Raw genomic sequence first — 14,055 nt, 5'->3', positions numbered from 1 at the left:
TGGGCATTACTACTGTGAGGGGGCACATATCTGGGCATATCTACTGTGAGGGGGCACATATCTGGGCATATCTACTGTGAGAGGGGCACATATCTGGGTATAAATACTGTGAGGGGGCACATATCTGGGTATAACTACTGTGAGGGGGCACATATCTGGCATATCTTCTGTGAGGGGGCACATATCTGGGCATTACTACTGTGAGGGGGCACATATCTGGCCATAACCACTGTGAGGGGGCACATATCTGGAATATCTACTGTGAGTGGGCACATATCTGGCATATCTTCTGTGAGGGGGCACATATTTGGGCATTACTACTGTGAGGGGGCACATATCTGGGCATTACTACTGTGAGGGGGCACATATCTGGGCATTACTACTGTGAGGGGGCACATATCTGGGCATATCTACTGTGAGAGGGGCACATATCTGGGCATAACTACTGTGAGGAGGGAACATATCTTGTACAACTACTGTGAGGGGACACATATCTGGGCATTACTACTGTGAGGGACACATCCGGGCATAACTACAGTGACGGGGCACAAAAGTGGGCATAACTATTGTGACAGGAACAAAGGTGGGCATAACTATGGTGAGGGGCCACAAGGAGGACATAACTATTGAGAAGGGGCCACAACCTGGGCTTCATTACTGTGAGGGGCCACAATGTGGGCATTAGTACTGTGTGGTTGCACTTAGGGGAAATGTCCTAGATTACCCTGCTATACATTGGCATGGCTCAGTCTTACAGGCCAACACAGCGCCCCCTACTGGTGATTTCACAGGGGCAGTCACCATCCCTTCCTTCTGGATCCAGTGGTCGTCATGCCAATACCAGCGACACTCTGCATGAGGTAGGACCAGATTTATTTAGCTAGGACTGGGTGAGTGTAGCCATGCATTGGGCTTAGTGTAAAGAAAATTTTCCGCCTCTTTGTATAAATTGGGAGGGGGGGGGGGGCCAATCCAAAGTTTGCATCGGGGCCCATAACACTCTAGGTACGTCACCGGATAAGATAAGTCATCAATAGGTACTGTAAGTCCTGGAAGCCGCTTTACCATCATATATGACAATATTGTGTTAAAAAAGACTATTTATATGATATTACAGTATTCATAACATTTTCTTATACTTATGTTTACTAATGCAGACTCTAGTGAAAGCCGCAGTGAGAAAAATAGTCAGGTATTTCCATATTTAAATCTTTATCCATCAAGTAGAGAAGATGTATCAATGGGGGGAGTTCTCAGTAGTGGATGCCTAGATATAAAAATTGGTGTCCACATGGCATACATAGTCGTGCTTTTATGTTTTTTTAGACCACCTCATGACCTTTCTACTGTATGTGTATGGCACTCATTTGCAGCAAGAAAGGATGGACATCTTTAATAAATGTTATGTTGTTTATGACTCCTATTAGTCAGATAATAATACATTTGGTACAAGCCATTTTCTCCATCATTGTAGTACAATTTACACTCATATTTTGGCTGACTTTGCTAGGGAAATGTGAGGGCAACTTTAGGCTGGACATGTACACAAATGGGGACATTTATAAAGACCGGAAATTTAGACGCTGGTCTTCATCCCTCCTGCGTTGGCGGTTCATGCGCCTGAATTATGTAGTGGCGCTGGATTTAACACTCCCTTGCTGGCCTAGATTTAGACCATTATTATGTTCCCCTTTACCTGCAGGGAAAAGGGAAAAATGTGGTGTATATCTGTTTATAAATTGCCCCCCAAATTCTTCATTTCTCATGGCATTTTCATTATATATTTTATTTCAATTTTCAATTTTTTTAAGTTAAAAAACACTGTGATCAGATGTTAAAATCTGGTGAAAAGTCTACACACAAGCTACTGTAATTAGTTTCCCGCACCTTTTGTTGCATGTTTGGAGTCATTGACCTTTTATTTCAAATAAGGTATGTTCTAGGACTTTAACCCCATAGGGACACAGCCTTATTTCACCTTAAGGACCAGGCCATTTTTTGCAAATCTGACCAGTGTCACTTTAAGTGCACATAACTTTAAAACGCTTTGACTTATCCAGGCCGTTCTGAGATTGTTTTTTCGTCACATATTGTACTTCATGACAGTGGTAAAATGAAGTCAAAAAAATTATTTTTTTTGCACAAAATAATACCTAATTTACCCCAAAATTGCAAAAATTAGCAAATTTCAAAGTTTCAGTTTCTCTACTTCTGTAATACATAGTAATACCCCCAAAAATTGTGATGACTTTACATTCCCCATATGTCTACTTCATGTTTGTAGCATTTTGGGAATGATATTTTATTTTTGGGGATGTTACAAGGCTTAGAAGTTTAGAAGCAAATTTTGAAATTTTTCAGAAATCTTCAAAATCCCACTTTTTATGGACCAGTTCAGGTTTGAAGTCATATTGTGAGGCTTAGATAATAGAAACCTCCCAAAAATGACCCCATCTAAGAAACTACACCCCTCAAGGTATTCAAAACTGATTTTACATACGTCGTTAACCCTTTAGGTGTTGCACAAGAGTTATTGGCAAATGGGGAAGAAATTTGAGAATTTCATTTTTTTGTCTAATTTTCCATTTTAACCCATTTTTTCCACTAACAAAGCAAGGGTTAACAGCCAAACAAGACTGTATCTTTATTGCCCTGACTCTGCCGTTTACAGAAACACCCAATATGTGGCCGTAAACTACTGTACGGCCACACAGCGGGGCGTAGAGTGAAAGGTGCGCCGTATGGTTTTTGGAAGGCTGATTTTTATGGACTGGTTTATTTACACCATGTCCCATTTGAAGCCCCCTGATGCACCCCTGGAGTAGAAACTCCCTAAAAGTGACCCCATCTAAGAAAGTACACCCCTCAAGGTATTCAAAACTGATTTTATATACGTCGTTAACCCTTTAGGTGTTGCGCAAGAGTTATTGACAAATGGGGATGAAATTTGAGAATTAGATTTTTTTGTCTAATTTTCCATTTTAACCCATTTTTTCCACTAACAAAGCAAGGGTTAACAGCCAAACAAGACTGTATCTTTATTGCCCTGACTCTGCCGTTTACAGAAACACCCAATATGTGGCCGTAAACTACTGTACGGCCACACAGCGGGGCATAGAGTGAAAGGTGCGCCGTTTGGTTTTTGGAGGGCTGATTTTTATGGACCGGTTTATTTACACCGTGTCCTGTTTCAACCCCCCTGATGCACCCCTGGAGTAGAAACTCCCTAAAAGTGACCCCATCTAAGAAAGTACACCCCTCAAGGTATTCAAAACTGATTTTATATACGTCGTTAACCCTTTAGGTGTTGCGCAAGAGTTATTGACAAATGGGGATGAAATTTGAGAATTAGATTTTTTTGTCTAATTTTCCATTTTAACCCATTTTTTCCACTAACAAAGCAAGGGTTAACAGCCAAACAAGACTGTATCTTTATTGCCCTGACTCTGCCGTTTACAGAAACACCCAATATGTGGCCGTAAACTACTGTACGGCCACACAGCGGGGCGTAGAGGGAAAGGTGCGCCGTTTGGTTTTTGGAGGGCTGATTTTTATGGACCGGTTTATTTACACCGTGTCCTGTTTCAACCCCCCTGATGCACCCCTGGAGTAGAAACTCCCTAAAAGTGACCCCATTTTGGAAACTATGGGATAAGGTGGCATTATTTGGGGGACTATTTTTAGGGTACATATGATTTTTGGTTGCTCTATATTACATTTTTGTGAGGCAAGGTTACAAAAAATTGAGATTCTGAAATTTCATCTCCATTTGCCATTAACTGTTGAGGAACACCTAAAGGGTTAATAAAGTTTGTATAATCAGTTTTGAATACCTTGAGGGCTGTAGTTTCTTAGATGGGGTCACTTTTAGGGAGTTTTTACTCTAGGGGGGCATCAGGGGGGCTTCAAAAGGGACATGGTGTCAATAAAAAAGGCCATCAAAATCGGCCTTCCAGAAACCATGTCGGTCCTTTCCTTTTGCGGCCTCCCTTTTACTGATACAGCAGTTTACGACCACAAATATGGCATTTCTGTAAACTGCAGTATCAGGGTAATAAATATTAACTTTTGTTTGGTTGTTAACCCTTGTTTTGTTACCGAAAAAAACGGATTGAAATGAAAAAGTGCCAAAAATTGAGTTTTTGGCACCGTTTTCATTTTTTTTTTTTTAACCGTGTTAATCTGGGGGGTTGGGTCATGGGATAGTTTTATAGAGGAGATTCTTACGGACGCGGCGATACCTAATAAGTCTACTTTTTTTTATAATTATTTAGGTTTTTGACTATATTATCCTTTTTGATACCCAAACATTTTTTTGGTATCTCTAAAGTCTAGGTGTCATTTTTTTTATTTATTTTTTATCTGATTATCTTATGTGGGGGCTCATTTTTTGCGGGACGAGCGGACGGTTTTTCTGGCACTATTTTGGGGGCTATATGACTTTTTGATCGCTTGCTATTAAATTTTTTGTTATGTTTGGTGACAAAAGAAAAACTTTTTTTGCACTTTTTTTTTTTTTTTTGGACCGTGTTAATCTGGGGGGGTTGGATCATGGGGTATTTTTATAGAGGAGATTATTACCGACGCGGCGATACCTAATATGTCTACTTTTAATAAATTATAGTTTTTTTGGGTGTCTCAAGTCTGAGAACCCTTTTTTTTTTTATCCCATGTCAGTCCTAAATTGGGATATAAATTTAGTACTCCATGGAAGTGTGATACTCCCTGAAGCAACCAATAATGCAGAGGCCCGGATGATCGGGGCACGTGTCACATTGAGTTGTGGTGTCCTTCCGTATCCCCCTCCTGTGACACACTCTGCACCTTTTTTGGGTTCGTCCCTTCTTTCCAGTATGGGGGACCACACCTGGAAAGTGTTGGCCAGGGACGATCCGGGCGCCTCCAGTTCCCGAGGTACTCCGGCCTGCTCTTTCCCGGTCCGAAAAGATCAGGTCTTTGAGGACTGCCTCATAGAATTGGAGGAATGTCCCTGTGCTGCCAGCGCTTTGGGATAGTACAAAAGAGTTGTACATGGCAACCTGCACCAAGTAGACCGCAACTTTTTTGTACCATGCCCGGGTTTTGCGCATGGCGTTATATGGCTTGAGGACTTGATCAGAGAGATCAACTCCTCCCATATACCGATTGTAGGCGACGATACAATCGGGCTTGAGGACCGTTGCCGCGGTACCTCGCACAGGGACAGGGGTGATGCCGTTACCATGAATTGTGGACAGCATAAGGACATCCCTCTTGTCCTTATACCTGACCAGCAACAGGTTTCCAGTGGTAAGGGCACGGGTCTCACCCCTGGGGATAGGTACCTGGAGGGGGAGGGCAGGGAGGCCGCGTTGATTTTTCCGCACGGTCCCACAAGCGAACGTGGATCTGGCGGCAAGGGACTGGAACAAGGGGATACTGGTATAAAAGTTATCCACGTAAAGGTGGTAACCCTTATCCAGCAGTGGGAACATAAGGTCCCACACAAGTTTCCCGGTAACACCCAGAGTGGGGGGACATTCTGGGGGTTGAATCCGGGAATCTCGCCCCTCGTATATACGAAATTTGTAAGTGTACCCTGAGGTACTCTCACAAATTTTGTATAGCTTCACGCCATACCTCGCTCGCTTGGTGGGCACATACTGGCGGAAAATGAGTCTCCCCTTGAACGCAATGAGAGACTCATCAACCGCGACCTCTCTTCCAGGTACATAGGCCTCCATGAATTTGGCCCCAAAGTGATCGATGACCGGCCGTATCTTGTACAGACGGTCATGGGCAGGATCACCTCGGGGGGGACATGCTGCATTATCGGAATAATGCAGACATTTCCGAATGGCCTCAAACCGGGAGCGTGTCATGGCTGTACTGTAAAGTGGGGTCTGGTATAGGACGTCCCCACTCCAGTACAGCCTGACACTGGGTTTCTTGACCAGGCCCATATGCAGCACGAGGCCCCAAAATGTCCTCATTTCGGCTGCACTGACCGGCGTCCAGCCACCGGGCCTGGCCAAAAAGGAGCCCGGGTGTTGAGCGACGAACTGTTGGGCGTACAGATTCGTCTGCTCCACCATCAGATTTACCAGTGGGTCACTGAAAAAATGACGAAAAAAGTCATATTCAGTGTAGCCCACTGTGGAAATCTGGATTCCTGATTGGCCTACAAAATCAGGAATCACGGGCTCGTATCGCTCTGGGCTACACCAGACAAATTCACCGGCAGGGTGCTCCGGTGGATTTAACTGGTGGGCCGGGAAACCAGTACGAGCCCCAGAGCTGCTCGTACTAGGCTGGGCCACAGGGTCCCTAACATGGCGGTCCCCTTGCTCCGCCTGGCGGCGTCTCCGCCGCCTTGGGGGCTCATCATCATCGCTAGATGATGAGGAGGATGCGGATGACAACAGGAATGTGGGGTCATCCTCATCCTCACTGGGACTCTCGGATTCGGAGGCAAGCTGGGCGTATGCCTCCTCAGCCGAGAACGTCCGGCGGGCCATAGGGGAGTGTGTGTCTGCGTGTATATGTGCGTGTGTGTAACTCTTTATTTTGTGTGCGTGTGTGTGGGGGCACGGGTGTTCACGAACTCACCCTAAAACTAAAAAAATAAAAAAATAAACTGACTAAAAAAAAGGCCAAAAAATGTGGAAAAAAAAATTCAAAACCGCTGATCAACCGTCCGAAGTTGATCAGCGGTGGGGTGTGCGATGCGCTAACAGTGGCCGGACACTAAGAGTGCCGGCCACAGTCAGCGTACACAAAAAAAAAAAAAAAAATCCTGCACCCCAAAAAAGTGGGGGGGGGGGGGAGGGGGGGCAGGGGGGGGCAAGTGGCAGCACCCCTGGGGGGTCTAGGGTCACACAGCTGTGCTGTGGACCCCAGACACCCTAACTAGGGTGATGCAATAAAAAGTGAAAAAAACTAACTTTCCCTTTTTTTCCCTGCCTAACCCAAACTTTCCCTAGCTGTCCCTATGTACCTGATGGGGGGTGCTGGTGGCAGAGATCGGGTCCTGGGGGCACAGATCGGGTGCAGGCAGCGGCAGCAGACACGTGCAGGCAGCTCCTCTCTCCTCCGGCTCCGGAACACAAAAGGAGGAGGAGAGGAGCGCCTGCCTCTTTTGAATCTGCCGCCGGACCGCCCACTGACCAATCAGAAAGCGATCCTGAGTGGTGATGTCACCATCACCACTCAGGATCGCTGGATGGTGATTGGTGGAGTGAAATCACACCACCATCACCATCCTGTTCCGGGTTATCGGGTCTTCAGAGACCCGAATAACCCGGAAACGCAGAAAACCGCAGGTCTGAATTGACCTGCGGTTTTCTGCGATCGCCGACATGGGGGGGTCACAGGACCCCCCGGCGCATTTGCCCCAGGTGCCTGCTCAATGATTTGAGCAGGCACCGGGTTCCGATCACCGCCCGCCGAGCGGCGGTGATCGGAACCATTCATGACGTACCGGTGCGTCATGTGTCCTTAAGTACCAGGACATCATGACGTACCGGTACGTCATGTGTCCTTAAGAGGTTAAAAACACCAGAAAAAATAACAAGATAAGCATTTTACAAAAGCTGAAAAAATACCTGAAGGCCCGTTCACACGGGCTGTTTACATGCAGCAATCACTTCTGCTGCATTGGGATAAGGGATTGTTGCTGCGATCACTCATCCCTATACAGATTCACTGTTTCTGGGCAGTAGATCCCTGTCTACAATGGATGATCTGCAGCCCAGAAGCAATAATTTAGGTGTCCACATCACCGATGCCTTCAGCTGATGAACAAGCGTTTTCTTTATTTATCAGGTGATTGGCTGCATCGGCTAAATATCCTCCAATGTTCATGCCTTATTTCTGCCCTTGTGCAGGGACCAAGAGTTTTACTCTTACTTGAAAGTAGTGCAAAATTTTCAGAAACACTCCATCCCCACATACTGTAAATATGTTATGCATAGCAATTATTTCCCTATCAATGGCTATCATATTTTTTCATTCAGATTGATGAGGATCTAGCAGAGGTGACCCAGGAGAGTACACTACTTTTATATTTTTAAAGAGGAGCTGTCCCCTCTCCTGACATGTCTGCTTTAGTAACTACTTGCATCCCCTATGTAATAACCATGCAATTATGGAACTTCTATTCTTATTACTATATTACTATATGTTGTGCTGTTCCTTTATTATTTGTATTATTATACTACTAAGGCCAAGTTCACACATCAGTTATTTGGTCAATTATATCTGCGACGCACGACAACGGCCATGGGTCCCTTAAAGCAAATGTTTTTTGTGACGCTATTTGCAGTGAAGCAACAAGGACACAGGGCCCCTTTAGTGATGTAGTAGATGGTACCCAGGTGTAGGAATGCCAGAGTGGTGTAGGGTGGCCTAAATATCCCTTAATGTTGGTGCACATGTCACGGTTCTCTTACCTGGATACGCTGGAACCCAGGCGTTGTCATTCGAAGAAGAAGAGAAAATAGGGGGATTTGAAGAAATAACTTGAGCCCAGACTTTGTGATGAAGTTCAATAACAGCTTTAGTTGAATAAACATTTCTCCAACAGTTTCAGGCTTTGTCTTGGTTCCCAACAGGCGTTAGCATTAACTCTGACAGGCAAACAAACTCAATCCTGCTACATCTGTTGCTCTCTGGCTCTGCTGTGCTGACAAGCTTACTATATAACTTAGCTTTTTTCTTTATGCTACAACCAACTTCTCTCTGTAGTTTGTCTCTAGATTAATACCAGATAATCTATACCGCCTGGCTTCAGAGGCTTTGGCCTCTGTGTCCAGCAGAGCTGAAGGTGCTCTAGCTGGCTTAGGCAGGACATGTCCAGCAGAGACGTGGACCTGCTTCCTTCCCCTAGCACGGGGTACTATCATGTGTGGGCGGAGCCTGCAGCTCAGAAATCTGCATAAGCTCCACCCACACAGTGGAGAGAGGACTGTGAGCTTTAGGAATGGGACAGGGTGAGTAGCTACAGTGTTTTTTTGTTTTTTTTTAAGGGTACTTTTACACTTGCGTTTTTCTTTTCCGGCACTGAGTTCCGTCGAAAGGGCTCAATACCGGAAAAGAACTGATCAGGCATATCCCCATGCATTCTGAATAGAGAGTAATCCGTTCAGAATGCATAAGGATGTCTTCAGTTCAGTCATTTTGACTGATCAGGCAAAAGATAAAACCGCAGCATGCTATGGTTTTATCTCAGGCGAAAAAAACAAAAGACTTGCCTGAATGCCGGATTTTTTCCATAGGAATGTGTTAGATCCGGCCTTTAAAATACCAGAATGCCGGATCTGTCCTTCCAAAAAAGGTGAAAAAAAAAATGCCGGATCCGTTTTGCTGGATGACACCGGAAAGGTGGATCCGGCATTTCAATGCATTTTTCTGACTGATCAGGATCCTTGTCAGTCTTAGGCTACTTTCACACTTTCATTCGGAGCGGATCAGTCTGGTGTCTGTACAGACGGATACGCTCCTATAATGCAGACGATGGGATCCGTTCAGAACGGATCCGTCTGCATTATATTTCTGAAAAAATTCTAAGTCTGAAAGTTAGTCAGACGGATCCGTCCAGACTTTACACTGAAAGTCAATGGGGGATGGATCCATTTGAAATTGAGCCATATTGTGTCAACTTCAAACGGATCCATCCCCATTGACTTACATTGTAAGTCTGGACGGATCCGTTTGGCTCCGCACGGCCAAGCGACACCCGAACAATGCAAGCAGCGTTCAGGTGTCCGCCTGCTGAGCGGAGCGGAGGCCAAACGGTGCCAGACTGAGGCATTCTGAGCAGATCCGCATCCACTCAGAATGCATTGGGGCCGTAAGGATGTGTTCGGGGCCGCTTGTGAGAGCCTTCAAATGGAACTCACAAGCGGAACCCCGAACGCAAGTGTGAAAGTAGCCTTACAAATGCCATCAGTTGGCATACGTTGGCAACGGAATTGCTTGCCGGATCCCTCTGCTGCAAGTGTGAAAGTAACCTAATACAGAGGGGGCACAGAGGGCTTTATTACTATGTAGGGGGCACAGAGGGCTTTATTACTATGGAGGGGGAACAGAGGACTTTATTACTATGGAGGGGGCACAGAGGGCATTACTAATGTGAAGGGGGCACAATGGGCATTTCTATTATGGGGGGTCACAGAGCCAGAGGGCATTACTACAATGAAGAAGACACAGAGGGCATTATTACTTTGAAAGGGTCACAGTGGGCATTACTATAAAGTGGGCACAATGGGAATTATTACTTTGAAGGTGGCACAGTGGGGATTTATACTATGGAGGGGGCACAGAGGGCATTACTAGCACAGTGGGCAATACTACTATTAAGGGGGCACAATGGGCATTATTACTGTGAAAAGGGCACAATGGGAATTATTACTATGAAGGGGCACAGTGGGCATTATTACTATAAAGGGGGCACAATGGGGATTATTACTATGAAGGGGACACAATGGGCATTATTACTATGAAGGGGATACAGTGGGCATTATTACTATGAAGGGGGTACAGTGGGCATTATTACTATGAAGGGGCACAATGGGGATTATTACTATGAAGGGGGCACAAAGGGGATTTTTACTGTGAAGGGGGCACAATGGGTATTATTACTATGAAGGGGGTACAGTGGGCATTATTACTATGAAGGGGGCACAATGGGGATTATTTCTGTGAAGGGGCCACAATGGGCATTATTACTAAGAAGGGGGCACAATGGGGTTTATTACTATGAAGGGGGCACAGTGCACATTATTACTATAAAGGGGGCACAAAGGGGATTATTATTGTGAAGGGGCACAATGGGGATTTCTACTATGGAGGAGGCACAGAGGGCATTAGTAGCACAGTCGCTATTAGTACTATTAAGGGGGCACAATGGGCATTATTACTGTGAAGGGGGCACAATGGGCATTATTACTATGAAGGGGGCACAATTGGGATTATTACTGTGAAGGGGGCACAATGGGCATTATTACTAAGAAGGGGGCACATTGGGGTTTATTACTATGAAGGGGGGCACAGTGGGCATTATTACTATAAAGGGGGCACAATGGGGATTAATACTATGAAGGGGCACAAAGAGGTCATCACAACTGTGAAAGGGGCACAGAGAGGGCACAATGTGGGCATAACTACTGTGAGGGGGCACACATCTGTACAAAACTACTGTGAAGGTTGTACAATGAGGGCAATACTACTGTGAGGGGGTACAATTTTTTTTAAGTATTGTGGGAGAGGGGGCCAAAGAAAGCACCCTAGGCACACCACTGCAGTGCAGTCTCATTAGTTTAACTAGAGCTGCCCCATGACCGCACCATGTGGTCCTACATGTCAGAAGAAGTTACAGGTTCTCTTATGCCAAAGACCGATGATGTTCCCGTCCTTCAGATCTGGCAGCTCAACCAGGTCTAAATGATTTGCTATAAAATCAATAGTGTGAAAAGCCCTTTCTTTCTTTGCATTTACAGATAAATTATAATTTAAAACTGATCCCAATCATGGAACAATCACTGACTCATTGACTTATTAGCAAATTAGATTATTACACTTCATTAAATAGGAGACGTCTATAGCATTCTCCCTACAAGGGGTTACACACATTAACTACAGCACGTACACAGTTTAAAAGGTAACAATTGTGATTTGTTTTATCAAAAAGACAAGGCACAAGCAGTTTACTTTGTGTGGATCCATTCTGCTGTGCATTATCAAAGTGGACGTTTCATAACAGTCAAACAGTATTTTTTGTTAGTGCTGATTCTGGGTGAATGTGGGTAAAATCCATAGCAGCAGAGTGGATTAGATGTTAAGAAAAAATCCACACGCTGTGAAAAAATGTCTGCCGTCAATCTGCACATAACTTACAGGGGTTATCCAGCCCCTATGATGCCCCCCAAAATGCCCGGGCCCCTCACACAGGTTATATTTACCTCGCTCCGCACCCGCGTCGCTTCTGATGCCTGCACCGCCGATGCTGTATCTCCCCGTCACAGGTAAGTGCCTTGCAAAAGTATTCACCCCCCCCCCCCCTTGACTTTTTTACATTACAGCCTTAAATTCAATGTTTTGTTAATCTGAATTTTATGTGATGCATCAGAACACGATAGTCTAAGTTGGTGAAGTTAAATGAGAAAAATATATAAATAAAACTATCGTTTAGAAATAGAAAACAGAAAATTGTCATGGGCGTTGTTAGGAAGCCCATAAAAAGCTCTGGTGCAACCAATTACCTTCAGAAGTCACATAATTACATGATTTTCCTATTTTATGACGTAAAGTCATGATTTTTTGAAGGACACGGATGCGAGTATTGCTGTCTCTCTCTTTACTGAATCTACCATAGCAGAAAAGAAAACATTGAGGTGTAACAGAAAAATCCATGGTAACAGCCCCTCCCCTCAGTCTTAGTACATATGGCCTCTTCCCACTGGGATCCTCCTCTTTCTTTGTGCACTGCCATCAGCCAAATCTGAGTAACTTGCTGAACGAAAATCTTCCTGGCGAGAACAACCGGAACGACTGAAGAAACTCTCACCCGTGAAAACCTTTAACTGGAACAGTAACATCGTCTACGAGGAAAAACGGACCTCGGAATCAAAGAAGCACTGTAGCACGTTCTTCAAGGCTTGACATCTTCAACCTATGGAAAAAATGTTCGATAAAGAAGCATTGAGAAGCCGTCAGGGATCATCATCACGGACAGTAAGATGGTCACGGGTCAAAACAGAAACTACAAGACGGATGAGGCTATACACAGATCATGAAAACGAAACCGCCCCCAAACCATTGAGGGAACAAAAGAGAGGGGTGTGGCAATACTCGCCTCCGTGTCCTTCATAAAATCATGACTTTACATCATAAAATAGGAAAATCATGTAATTTTATATCAGGACACGGAGGCTCATATTGCAAGTTTAAAGTTGAGCCACCACAGAAGAGAAAACATGAGATGGAGGACGAAAATAGAATTCTTAGAAGGTGGAAACTCTAGACCAGTCCACCAATTTCATAACATCCTCCAAACGAGCTCCTGACACTGTCATGGAAGTGGCCGCCACGCTCTGAACCGAGTGTGCGGTGAAAATGGATGCATCAGTCCTCGAAAGGGACAAGATCCACTTGACCCACCGAGAGAGCGTAACGCTGGAAACTGGGGCAAACTGCCTACGGAATGAAATAAACAGGTGAGGGAAAACCAAAGAACGCAAGTCCGACGTGCGCGATTCATATTCTTGCAGGCAGGCCACTGGACACAGCTGTGGCGAAGAGGGGAAAACGGGATAAGACACTGAGCGGATGTTGGTTTTTGTACGACGGAAAATGGTTAAACGTAACCCCCTCCAGAGTAAATGAACGGGCGTCGTGGTCCAAGGCCCGTACATCCGACACTCTTTTGCAGGAAATCAGGCAAAACAAGGTGACCAGTTTTGCTGATAACTGTCGCAATGACAATTGTTTATTAGACGGCCAGTTTGTGAAAAAATTTAGTACAGCTGACGCGACCCAAGTCGCGGAAAAACAAGGCCTTGGAGGACAGGAGAGGCGAGAGCCTCTAAGGAGTCTACACACCAACAGGTGTTGCCCTGCTGGACATCCATCAAAACCACAATGTCTGGAAGAAATTGCGGATCTGTAAAGATTAATAGTGCGGTACGCTTTGCCCTCTTCGAACAGGAACATCAGAAAAAGCAACACTGAAGTTACAGGTGCCTCAATGGGATCCAGATCCAGAGCGAGGCACCAACGAGCCCAGGTGTCCCAGGCTGCTCAATTGGCGCGTCTAGTTCCAGGAGCCCATGCACTCTCCAGTAAAAATCGAGTTGTCTCCGAAACGCCCGCAACGTCCCAGGGACCCCCGACACCCTGCAAGCGAGGAGTTGAAAGAATCCTTCCTGAAGTAAAGAATAAGGTTGACCCGCTGGCCCTCTGAGAAGGTATGAATGAGTTGGCAGGAGGACCGGCTCTTCGACGAGCAGCTCTTACAGGTTGGGGGACCAAGATCAGAACCAGTTCGGCTGATTGACGACGAATCTGGAGCAGAAGCCT

The 14,055-nt window shown here is 45.3% G+C and overlaps 1 protein-coding gene across 1 annotated transcript in view; it reads left to right on the top strand.

The window, feature by feature from the left end:
- The window catches only part of MAJIN (membrane anchored junction protein), a 31,710-nt gene extending 17,917 nt beyond the window's left edge, over positions 1–13,793 (top strand). Inside the window, exon 5 of the mRNA XM_044269252.1 lies at positions 13,684–13,793. Coding sequence (XP_044125187.1) covers positions 13,684–13,793 — 110 coding nt within the window. The remainder of the gene's footprint in view (positions 1–13,683) is intronic.
- The last annotated feature ends 262 nt before the right edge of the window (positions 13,794–14,055 follow it).

The sequence above is a fragment of the Bufo gargarizans genome, chromosome 10, assembly GCF_014858855.1.
Source record: "Bufo gargarizans isolate SCDJY-AF-19 chromosome 10, ASM1485885v1, whole genome shotgun sequence".
Taxonomy (NCBI): Eukaryota; Metazoa; Chordata; class Amphibia; order Anura; family Bufonidae; genus Bufo; species Bufo gargarizans.
Note: the sequence above shows the minus strand (reverse complement) of the source record. Positions and strands in the feature narration are given on the sequence as shown.